The following is a 12,402-nucleotide window of genomic DNA, read 5'->3' on the forward strand; positions in this document are numbered from 1 at the left end:
TATACTATTTAACCCTAAAGTAGTTATTTCTTACCTAGATTTTAAGCTAAATACACTAACACCTCTTAGCTTATATCTAACTAGCTTAGGCTTATAGGACCTAAAGACACTAATAACTACACTTAAGGGTATATAAAGTGCTAGTTTACTAAAAAAGAAGATCTAGAGATATTAAGGAAGCTTACTAATACTAATATATAAGGTAATTAACCTTTAAGCTAAAGGTATTAGTAAGTTAGTATATAGGCTTACTCTTATTAAGGCTAAGAACCTTAGACTTTATATAAGGATAGATATACTAAGTAAGCGCTAGAGGGCTAAAAAGACCTAACTACGTCTTTAAGGGTTACTTAATATAACTAAAGTAGAGGTACTATAAGGAGAAAAGGAGGGTGTTAAAGCTAGAGGTAGGAAAATATCCTAAAAGGAGGGTTATATAGAGGGTAGTAAGCTATATACGTAACAATATAGTAATTATAGAAAGACTAGACATAATATATAAACCTATAAGGTAGTTTAGGATAGTAATAAAGAATAAAGTAATATATATTTTTAATTAATTTTATATAATTTAGTTAAATTAAATTATATAAAAAGTAGAAAGGTAGAGGGAAGTAGTCTGCTTACTATAATAGCCTGCTTACTATATAGGTATGTTATATAAAAAGTATTAAATACTTTTTAGCCTTTTATTTTTATTACGTTTTTAGACCTTTTATAGATAACTAGAAAGTAAAGATAATCTATAGCACTTTAGAAAGTTACTAGTACTATAATATTAACTATTACTAAGATATTAGTAGTATAAATTAATACTAATAATAGCTAGAATAATTATAGCTAATTTACTATAAAATTCCCTAGGGGATTTTATAGTAATTTCCTTATAGATCTACTAGACCTATAGGTATATTACGTAGTGAATTTACTATATAATCTTATAATAATTTTCCTCTCTATATATAATTTAGAACTAGTATTTACCCCTATTACTTGTTATTACTTATTAATATATATAGTTAACTATATTACTACCCTAGTGATAACTAATATATATCTTAAGATTTATAAGTACTATCTTAGGCTCTAATACTTATTTTATCTTATCTTTATATAAGGCTAATATAGAAATTTCTCTTTTTATATAATTTAAAAACATATTAAGAAAAATAGTATAATATTAGTCTTTTATAATCTAAAGATAATAGTAAAAGATAATAAATATCTTAGCTTTATTATATAGTATATTATATAGCTTCTTAGTATATTTTTTCTTTTTTTACTATTCTTTTTAGAAAATAGAGATTATATAAGGGTTATATAGGCTATTTTAAATAATATATATAAGTAAGAGATTATATATATCCTTTTTCTAAAAAAAAAGATTTACTTTTTAAGCTTTTAAAAAGCTTTTTACCTCTTAAGTAACTTATATACTAAGTAGTAATATTTATATAAGTAAAGCTTAAAGTCTTTAAGCTATTTATATATTTTTAACTTTAATTAACTTTATTAAAATCTTAGCTAGGCCCTTTAGTGTTATCTAAGTGTAAGGGGTTAGCCTAGTTACCCTTTATAAGGCTATATATAGTGTATTTTAGGCACTTAGTACCTAAACTAATTAATCTTTTAGTAATACTAAAATAGTCTATTAACAGGCATAGCACACTACCTATACCTTTATAATTATTTAGGCACTAAGTAGGTCTTCTAGCTGTTAACAGGGGCTAGGTTTAAATTCTACTTATTAAGACTCTCTTTAGTGTAGGCCTTAAGGGGCTAGAGGTTATTAATTAGTAGATTAGTTAGCTAGGCATAAATAAGAGGCAGCTTACGTTAGGCTTAGAGGGACTAGGTGCAGGGAGGTAATGTCTAGCAGCTGTTACTAGACGCCAGGCTGCCTAGGGCCTTTAGGGTTAACATAACCTTATACTCTAGTGTATAGTTACCAGCGCTAGTGCGTGTACGTAGGCCTAAAGTAACTTAGGACGCGTCGTATTAGAAGGGGGGTAATTATAAGGGGTTAGCCTAGTTACCCTTTATAAGGCTATATATAGTGTATTTTAGGCACTTAGTCTTAAACTAATTAATCTTTTAGTAATACTAGAATAGTCTATTAACAGGCGTAGTATACTACCTATACCTTTATACTAAGGTATATCTTTAATAGTTAATATAGTTATATTAGTAATTATATAAATAAGATACTTTTTAAATAGTAAGTTAAAGTCTTAGAATAATTAAATTATAGTAAATATCTAGAAAAAAGGTAATTATCTTTTTATCTTTAATATATTTAATCCTTACTTTAGTAAGACTTATATTAATTCTTTTTTAAATATATAATTAATCTTAGACTAATAAATTACTAACTATCCTTAAAAGTCTTTATATAATAAAATCTTAAGGCCTTATAAAGGTAATTTTATTATAAAGATATATATAAATATATATCTTATATATATAGTTAACTTCTTTACTAAAAGGACTTCTTTAGTAAGGTCTAGCTTATATAACTAAAACTTTAGATCTATTTAGTATTTTTAAGTATATATTAGTATTTATTAAGGTATATTATCTTTTTATATATAATTAACTCTTTATCTTTATTAATAGTTATTTCTTACTATTCTTTTTATATTTATTACTTAAAAGCATTAAGTATATACTTTTCTCCTTACTAAGATACTATTATAGTAGTAATAACTATATTATATTATATAGTGCTATATAATTAATAACATATATACTATAATATATACTACTTTCTTAAAGTATTATATAATAAGGTCCTTTTACTTAGTTTATAGTTTATTATAGTAAATATAGAAATAATCTTTTATATATTAGACTAATAAGTAGTCTTCTCTTTTTTATACTATCTAGTACTATATTAATAAATAATAATAGTAGGATTTAAGGCTCTTAGTATAAGTAAGCCTTATTAGAGAACTTTCTTGTCTTTTTACTCTTACTAATCTATAATTATATATAGTAATTACTTATAATTACTAAGTAATTACTAATTAGTATTAAATAGACTTTTATATATTAATATACTAATAAAATATAAGTATAAAGGTAAATTAATATATATTTTAATAACTAAAGAGCTAATCCTACTTATTATTATATTAAGGGTTTTATACCTATTTATATACCTTAAGTTATTTAGCTATATATAATATTATTCCCCCCTAATAGTCTTTAACTATAGCCTAAGTATCTAGTCTATGCCTTTAATATTAAGTTATAATAATTCTTATTAAGTTATAAATACTTTATAGTTATTATTTAATTAATTATCTTATAGGCGTTATATAATTATATAATATTATTATTCTAATATATATTATAAATATAATATAACTATTAATCTTTATTTACTTTCATATATATTATATTAACCTTTATTACTTAGAAATATAAGCTTATTTTACTTTAATTTATTTAATCTTTTAACCCTAGTCTATATTCTTTTCCCTAGTAGAATACATACTTAGAAAGCTACTTATATAGAACTAACTTTTAGAAAAGAAATGCTTTATAAATACATAAAATATAATATAAGCATATACTTTAACTATATTTAGCTAATACTAAACTATAATAAGCTATTACTAAGTTAGTATCTTTCTTTTTATGTCTAATTGTTATTATAAGAGTACTTACTTCTATTAGCTTTTCAGTAAGGAGAAAGCATTTCCTGTCTTGGTCCTGGCTAAAGTTAAAAGAGCACGACCGCCATAACCCACTAAAACCCATATCCTCAAGGATTTCATTAAGCACAGTAGTAGAGTCTAAAGCGGTACTGAACTTCGGGTTTGTTGTCAGGGCGTAGAGAAGTGCTTGTGCAGATTCCAGTGTAGATGAATTCTGACAATGAAGAAGAACGTCGTCTAGGATGGAGACTATTGGGCCACAACTAAAGCAACGTCAGTAATTAATACCGAAGGTGTTGTGACGGAATAGTGAAAGAGAATAACCTACAGGTGCATGGTGACCGCCGGCCTCGCTGTTGCAAGCTCAGTCAACCATCGGAGCGTACGATTCTGTAGCGCATCCTCCAGGTATTGGAAATCTATCAACTCGATGGCTGTGTTGAGGAGGAGGTCTTTGTCCTTCATGCTACCAAGGTCCTCATATCGCTGTGTTCCACTCACATCCCCCAAAAGCAAAGGGTTGATGCCAGCAAGCCACAGACTGTCCCTGAGTTCATCGCTCCCAACAGTTCGGGCCAAGATAAGAGCCATGTAAGGGGATCGAGAGATATCATCCGACGGCTTGCCTACATATCCCGAAGGATTCCCAGCCATATCTAAGAAGGCCGACAATACTCTGGTAGCGTTGGTCTTGGTCGTGGTGTCAGCAAGACCGCGGGCGAGGCACGCACAGACTGCGAAGTGGAAGTTGTCGGCCGTGAAGTGAATACCGTACGCGTCATCCAAAGGTAGTGCAGCCTCTTCGAGCTGGACTCGACCCTGAAGGAGTAGAGGGCCCATCTTGTCCCCCCTCAGATCTCCCACCGTACTGATGTTGGTCATGACGGCCTCCAGGAACTGGGCTGTGCAATTGAACAGCGCTGGGGGAACGAGTCGTAAAAGTGAGATTGCCAGCCAGAAGAGTTGCAGACCATATCGAGACGCCGAGGGTAATTTCGCCATCATTTTGGATAAGGATGTGACGATAGAAATGAGCATGTCACTGTTGGTATCCTCACCTAAGCGACCTACACTATTCCGCAAGGCGACAAGTACTTGGTACAGCAGGTCGTCGTCCACTTCTTCCCTCGCTAAGCAACCCATAACGGCAAAAGCTCGGGGCTGAATCGCAGGGTTGTTCTGGAAAGCAGTGCTGGCAACCAAGCTCATCCACCGAGATCTCCAAGCGTTGGAGATGTCGATTGAAGGTGCTGCGACCGAGCAGACCTCAAACAGAACCGCTGCTAGGTTCTCGGTGGCAGCAAGCGAAGGCCCGGCATCCTGCGTTGTTGACATAGAGGCACCATCACGTAAGAACGGAGGCGGCGCTGAGAAGATTTCGCTCCTGGGTTCGCTGAGAAAGTCCAAGCTTCCCCTAAGCTTGCTGAACCGAGCGTCGTCGAGGCTGAATGAAGTACAAGCTGCATGTACGGTGTTGACAAGGAGCCTATGGACAAGCAAGCGTACCTCTGGAGCACCGGTGTTTGCCAGGATCGTGACGATATGGAAAATCTCAGGGAGATACAGCTGTGACTGAACGCCGTTGTCGAAGGACAGTGACAGACAGAAGTGGAGCAATACGCAGATCTCGGGCCAAACAGCATTGTCAGGCAAGTATTTCGTGGGCCGAAGAGAGGAACGGTTCAACGCCTTGCGTAGCCTGGAGATGACTTTGCCACGCAACGTGATGCTGCCCATACCCGAGACAATGGAAGACAAGGCTTCCATGGGCTCCTCAGAGAAGCCAAAGCTTAATGCTGCCCTCATCAGCTCTTCGAGGAAAATATCAAGGATAGTTTCGTCCTGATAAATGGCGGGCCAGACAACTTGCTCTAGCGTATATGTCAACCCGTGGTCCGACATGGCCACGTCTATGAGTTTCCGGAATAGAGAAGCAACTTTCTCCTTGCCCTTCTCGGCATCAGGCTCATTCGACATAACTGCCGTCCGTAACCCTGGAAGCCATGGTGCCATGTAGGCAAGACTGAGTGGCTTTTGCTCTTCTGTGAAGGTCTCCCAACCAACAAAGAACTCAGTCAAAAAGTCAAATGTCAGCTGTGGTTCAGTCGTCGCTAACTGTCGGCTAATCTTGATGATGAAATGAGAAGGGTCCATTGGAACAGATACATCTGCGTTCAAGAAGTCAGCAGATAGCTAACGTAGTGAGTTGTGTTTATGCAGGCTCGAAGGGAGTGGCCAGACAAGGGAGCCAAACCTTTGGTGCACATCAAATTCGCAGCTGCGCCAAATTTGAAAGCCTTGCATAGGGCTCCGAGGAGATTGTACGATGAAAGCCTTAACACATGGTCGGAGCTTGACAAGTTTGTCAAGGCAAGATTGAGCAGAGTACCTGGCACATCCTGCGGACGGATCAATCGCTCGTAGGCCTTGTGTGCTCTTGTGTCCTTGCCATATTTGGCCTTTGCACCGCGGATTGTCTGAAGCACGTCGACCTTTTTAGGGCTGGTGAAGTACATAACAATTTTGCCGTTGTCTGCACGGAGACCAAAAGCTGAATCGTCCTCTGTCTGAATTGAAGTTGGCGCTTCTTCCACCTCGCCAAGTCTGAAAATGTCGTTGACAGTGGTGCTCAGCCTGTAGCCAGGGAAAACTTCCTGTTTCTTGGTGGTAGTGACCTGTACAAATTGACTACCAACCTTGATGACTACTTCGATTTTGCCCTTTGTCTTGGAGAGGCGAGTGATTGGCTGGAATACATAACGGGTATCTGTCACGACGCTGATTGTCTCTTTGGGGAGATGAAGTTGGCTGAGGTGGAAGTGAGCCTGTAAATCCTGCAGACTGCCGATCAAATGATAATCGACATTCTTGGGGTTGAAAACGCTGCTGTCGCTTTTTGCAGAGACTCGCAGAAGCCTCCGGAAACACTTCCTATCCGTGCATTAGTGACTACTATTATTGCTGGTAGCATGTAGCACCCGCCGCTTATGATTACATACCTGAATGCGCTGTTCATGTTGTAGACGTAAATCCTGACTAGGTTTTTGGACAATTCGACGGGTGTGAGTTGTTCGAGTTTCTTGAAAAGATCGTCTTGGGGTTCATTCTGGCCATTGTAACAAGTGGCGTCGATAAGGAGACCAAATGGCTTATGCCACAAGCGGCTTGCAATCTACAAGCAGTCAGTATATAGATACTGTCTTGTATAGAAGGTCGCATTGGATGGGTTGATGAATCTCAGGGTAACGGAATGGTTCTTCGACACGATCAGGCTAGTAAACATCGGTCCACCGGGGGATTTGATTGTACCTTCAAGTAGCAATACAGGAGAGTGTCGTAGTCTATACTTTCAGCGTCGATGTGTCGTAAAATGATGCAGATGATGGAGAGAGAATCCTGTCGACAGCTATCAGTGGCTTTTCACCAGAGGCATTACGGCAAAGGAATTAATTGGGCATGTACCTTGCTTTCACCACCGTCGTAGACAGCTCTAGCAGTGATAAAAGATTCGGTGCTGCGGAAGGCGTTCCGAAGCATAAAGTTCTGAAACCTTGAGTATGACGGAGGCGTGTTGGTCGATATTTGTGGTCTGTTCCAGGTCACGGCCAAGGGCGGCGGTCCCAGATTCGTAATGAGATTCCGAAGAGGTTCGAGAACAGGTGATCGACCACGGGATACCTCGGCGGGTGACCGGACAAAATCCCTTCGCTCTTGGGTCACAAGTCTTTGTCGCATTTGATCCCAGTGGTCATACAAGAACCGATGCAACGCTACGCAAGAGCCAAAGTCAAACGACTCTGTAGTAGGTGGAGTTTCCAGGTTTTCCGGATGTACCTTCAGCACCATTAGTACATGTGAGAGGGGGGGTAGCTATAAGCCAGATCCATAGGAATACATACAGATATCTCACGCAGGAAAGTAGTAACACGATAAATGTTTTGTGTGAGGAAGTCGTTCAAAGGGAACATGTACGGCTCCTTGGCTCCAAAGAGCACATTGTTTGCTAGGTTCTGGATGACCTTCGCAATCAGAAGAAGACCCCGACGCATTTCTTTGGAAGGCGTCGTCGTGACCAGACCCTCAACCTCGGGCGCAACAATGGCAGGGCAGAAGAACCTGAGAAACACGAAGGCTCCCACAGCTGTGTATTTGGCTTCTTGGAACCGTGGAAGTACGGCGGTAGAAATCTAATAACACAGTGTTAGATGGCAAACTATTGAAAGGGGGCTTCGCAGCTCGGAGTAGACGTACGATGTTGCAGATCTTACGAAACGAAGCCGGCATACTGGAGGACGACGCACAAATGTCGTCAATGAATACCTTTGCCACAATGCGCAGTTGAAGAGCATTTTTCTGCAGCTCATCCGTAGACCCGACTCTAGCTGGGTCCAGTTCAAGATCCAGATCCTTAGAGGTGAGCATCAACCTTTCGACAACCTTTTGGAGAGTGGCTTTTAGGTACGGCTGCCCCTTCCATTTGGCATAAACAGAAAGCATCTTGGTAGCCACACACGTCCGCCGGAGAATCTCGGACTCGTTATCTACATGCCCAAAGGATATGGTTAACTACTGTCCTTGCATGTGCCAGAATAGGATTGACTCACCCGTGTCCTCGATCTCTTGCTTGATGAGAACTTCCAGCAGCTCGAAGCTGAGACCACGGTGCTCAAAGATAGTAAGTAAAGAAACGGTCAGCTCGTCAACTTCGCTGCTCGGGCATACAGCACTCATGGCGGCCACAAGTGTCATGTCTTTGGTGAGGAGCTAAGCAGCATGTCAGACCTTGGAACGGCTGCGCTCATCTAGACCAGAATGCTCACTTACCTCGAGTAACTCATCATATTTCTCACTGACCGCAGCATCTGTCAGGTTGCTAAACTCAGTACCCTGGATGAGGATATTGTACAGAACTTTGACAAATGCCGTCCTGATCTCCACATTGTCGTGGTACCCAATGTTCAAAGAGTGCTTCAGGCCGACATCAATATTGGCGCTAAGCAAATTCGAGAGGATAGTGATGGCGAACTCCGAGGAAGATCCACCTTCGTCTCGGCTCGACATGCCCGCCATTAATTCATTTCTACCGCCCTCGGGAGACTCGTGATTGAGCAATGAGAGAAAGCGGTTGAAGTAGGTATGAAACATTTGCGACTTGAGTTCGCTTGTGCCAGCATCGGTCTGACCCTCGCCGGGCTGCAGCGGAAGACGGAATGTAAGCTCAGCCAGTGACTTGAGACATGCTTTGTCAAGGTCCTTTTGCACCCTCACGACCTCGTCCAGACGTCCACTTAAGCCGCTGGTAGTCGAATCGAGGCGCGGAGACCGGGGCCGAGCAATCCAACCGAAAATGTACTCGAGAAGCTGATTCCTGATCCGCACGTCGTCCCTCAAATTCAGGTGCTCTTTCCTTTTTGTGACAGCCTCACACAGCTGGCAGACCTTGATCTTGACGCGTAGGGTGTTGGTGCTATCGCTGACGCCGTCGAGGAATTTGGCGAAGTTGAGAGTGAGAGCACCGAGGTGTATGGCCGAGGCAGCACCGAGATCTGAAGGACTCTCGAGACGCTCCACGAGCGCTTTCAGGAGGGAAATGGCCTGTTCGGCAAAGATGATTTCGACATCCTGTGCCTTGTCGCTCGGTGCTAACGCCCCCGTGAACAGAACCTCCAGTTCGGACTCAAGGGCTTTGAAAAGAGACTGATATAGCGTGGGTGAGACCTCGCTTGAGAGGACCTCCCGAGTAGCCTCTCTGATCCTGACGTTTGCACAGCCTAGAAGCTGAATGCTGAGCGTGAGATATCTGTTCAATAGAGGCTCTTCGTGGTTCTCCGAAGGGAGCTTGTCAATCCATCTTAATCCGCTTAGCGCAGGCTCCTCGAGAATGATTGCTTGGTTTGCGGTACAGATGCCCCCTAGAGAAGCGAGGAAGCCCGAGTAGTTCCGCCATTCAGTCAAGGTTCTGTCATCTACAACATCAACCGGCGTCATGGAAACTTCCCTCGAAAGCAGCAGCCACCTCTCAAAACCGTACTCCCAAGCCGAGAGAATACCGCTCGTGGGATACTGCAGCCGGCGGAGTAGGCCGCGGACCCGTTTCTGGAACGCCACGAGCCCGGTGAAGCGGAATGCTCGAGAAGCGATCTCACCGTAGACCTCACCGTTACGAAGAAGTGTAGCAAATCCTTTGGCGGCATCTGAGGCAATATCGACGAGATTGTTTTCCTCATAGAAAAGCCTTATACACGCTGTCACTGTTTGGCAAGTCTCGACGTCGGCGGAACACAAAGAGACAAGAAGGGTCGTCTCGAGTCTGGAAGAAGCCCCCTCGACTTCGGGAACACCGTCGGGCATGTCTGAGAGCTCCTGAAAGCGAAGCAAGCCATCGTCAGTTTTGTGGACCAACTGTACCGGACAGTGCCGAGCCAGGTCAGGGACGACTTACACGCAGCGACGCCAGTAAGAACTTGCGGGCTTCGAGATATTCATGAACGGCCTTGATTTCTAGTCCGTCTCCGTCCGAAGTAGCATGGCTGCACATGTTCAGCAGAACCAGTGAACTGGATAGACTTATGTTAGCCCGGGGCAAGATTATGACCAGCGTAAGGTTTCAATGGTGTCCTACCTGCGTCTCCAAAATTCCCTCTTGAACGCTACCGAACTCAGTCTGCCGCGTGTGCGAAGGGTATCAATGATAGCATCATCGGAGAAGAGGCGCTTCGCGACGCCTGTAGCAAGTCTTCGGATGGTAGGATTGGCAGACACGACGCAAGACAAGAAAGAAAGAAAGACATCTTCGTCAGCAGCCCCAGCACTAGGTTCTACTTGCCCGTCGCCGTCGAAAAGAGAGCGAGGCGAGGCATCCAAAAACCTAAGGACATCACATGCCATATTTGTGAACGAGTGCAGGTTGGAGTCGCGACGCGGTAGCGGGAGCGCCACAGTACCAGATTCTGCAGGTGAATCCGCAATGGCCTATAATCCTGGTTACCAAAATGGTCGAATGCAGCTAGGGCTACAAGACAACGAGTCTTTCTAGTCCAAGAGGAAGCGAGAAATAATTTGAGGGGGTGGTCATCTGATATACCTTAAGTTGGGTACGCATAAACGGTCCCGCCACGGCAAAGAGTTGTTCATAGATATGCGAATCGCTCTGCCGCGCAAAGTAGCGGCAGCCTTGCACGACAGCCGTCTTGAAGGCCTGTGGTGAAGATAGACTGAGATACGACTGGCTAAGCGAGTCGACACAGCTGTCCAGGCTTAGTTCAGCCAAGCTCACAAAAGCTGCTGTCATCATATCTTGATCGAACAAGGAAGAATCGTTGCCACGTCGGAAGACCGCTTCACGAACCTCGTCTTGGACATCCATGGCGTAGCTCACCAGCGCCGCGTCATCTTCTGCCACGAAGTGGCGCGCTGCCCTAAGCAAGGACACCAAAGAGTACGCTGCTTGCTCATTCTTGTTCCTGAGGGCCTTCCTGAGGTTGTCCAAGAAACCGACCTTCTTGGCCATACTACTGCTTTTGGCCTCTCGGAGATTACTAGCCACTTCGAACACGTCGGGTAGAAGGAAGAGCAGAGTGGTTTGTAACGGGTACAGCATCCCCTTCTTGCGACCATTGTCAACAACGGTTTGTGTCATATCAAATAAGGTGTCAGCGCCGCCGTCAAGACGCTTGTGCAAAGTATGTTGTTGTACGAATTCATGGGGATATCGATCGAGCCACCTAGTAATGAGCAAGGGGGTAACGACGGCTATCGTGTTCTGGAACGACTTGCGAAAATGCAAAAAGCTAGAACATATCTCCTGAATGATGAGGCCGAGCTTCTGAGCGTCGACCCAGAAGAAGGACAAGATTTTTAGCACCGCCAGTGAAGCTTTGTCATCGTCCGGTGTAGCGGCCGACTGGCCAGGAGCAGCTTGTACAACGGCTGCGGTACGGACAGTATAGACAACGTTTCTGAAGTAGTCGAAAGAGCAGGACCATGTGGAAGCCGTGACATACTCAACAATAACTCTTACGCAAGGCTCCAAAACGGCGGCTTGAGTGGTGGTCAAAGCGTCATCATCTTCGGACGCATCGCTATCACCGGGGAGGGGCGAGGCGAGACCACTTGCAGAGCGGGCTACGGTGTCGGTATGCCTCAGTGTATCATCAAGAATGGTGTAGGAGGGCAGGACGTAGCCCTCGGGGGTGGGCTCAACAAGCCACTTGATCAAGTCGAAGACTCGGTTGACGAGAGCCTCGTCCAATGGCTCTGGGGCAATGGCCGGAGTAACACGGCGGGGGTCGGTGTTGGCTGCAGGTTGGCGCAAGCCCTGAGCCTTGACGTGGTTCCAATGGGCGGTACAGCAGTCGGCAGCTAAGGCAAGAACGTAAACTTCGGATAGAAGAACATGTGGTGGGTGTGCAAGTGGAGGAATGCCTTTGTAGTTTCGAATTATGTCTTCGAGGAGAGCGACGAGGGAGTCGAGCACAAAGGAGAGAGCAGAAGTACTAATCTTGACCAGGGTCGACTTTGTGATGAGAACGACATCGTCCTGCTGAAGCTCCTGCCCATGGGTTCCTGTTCTATGAGGCAGCTGGCGAGAGACAAAATTCAGCATCAGCGATAAGTTCAAGGCCAAGGAGGAGTCAATGTTGACATACCCTGGTGGCGAGCCTATCGACCAGGCAGCCGACGAGACCAGCATCGCCGTTCATTTCTGCGCCCCAGAACAGTAGAGCTCATGACCGCACGC

At 43.0% G+C, this 12,402-nt stretch overlaps 1 protein-coding gene across 1 annotated transcript; it reads right to left on the reverse strand.

The window, feature by feature from the left end:
• Positions 1-3,672: 3,672 nt before the first annotated feature.
• On the reverse strand, positions 3,673-12,364 carry GLRG_07289 (GTPase-activator protein for Ras-like GTPase; the record flags this gene model as incomplete). The annotated part of the gene is made up of 14 exons (XM_008097974.1): positions 3,673-3,925; positions 3,991-5,830; positions 5,917-6,593; positions 6,662-6,834; positions 6,972-7,058; positions 7,125-7,496; positions 7,562-7,849; positions 7,914-8,203; positions 8,267-8,426; positions 8,487-10,025; positions 10,105-10,219; positions 10,285-10,634; positions 10,747-12,243; positions 12,311-12,364. Coding segments are annotated over 14 exons (7,695 nt in total), but the record flags the coding sequence as incomplete, so codon positions are not given.
• Between the last annotated feature and the right edge of the window lie 38 nt (positions 12,365-12,402).

This window comes from Colletotrichum graminicola (assembly GCF_000149035.1).
Source record: "Colletotrichum graminicola M1.001 genomic scaffold supercont1.30, whole genome shotgun sequence".
Lineage (NCBI taxonomy): Eukaryota > Fungi > Ascomycota > Sordariomycetes > Glomerellales > Glomerellaceae > Colletotrichum > Colletotrichum graminicola.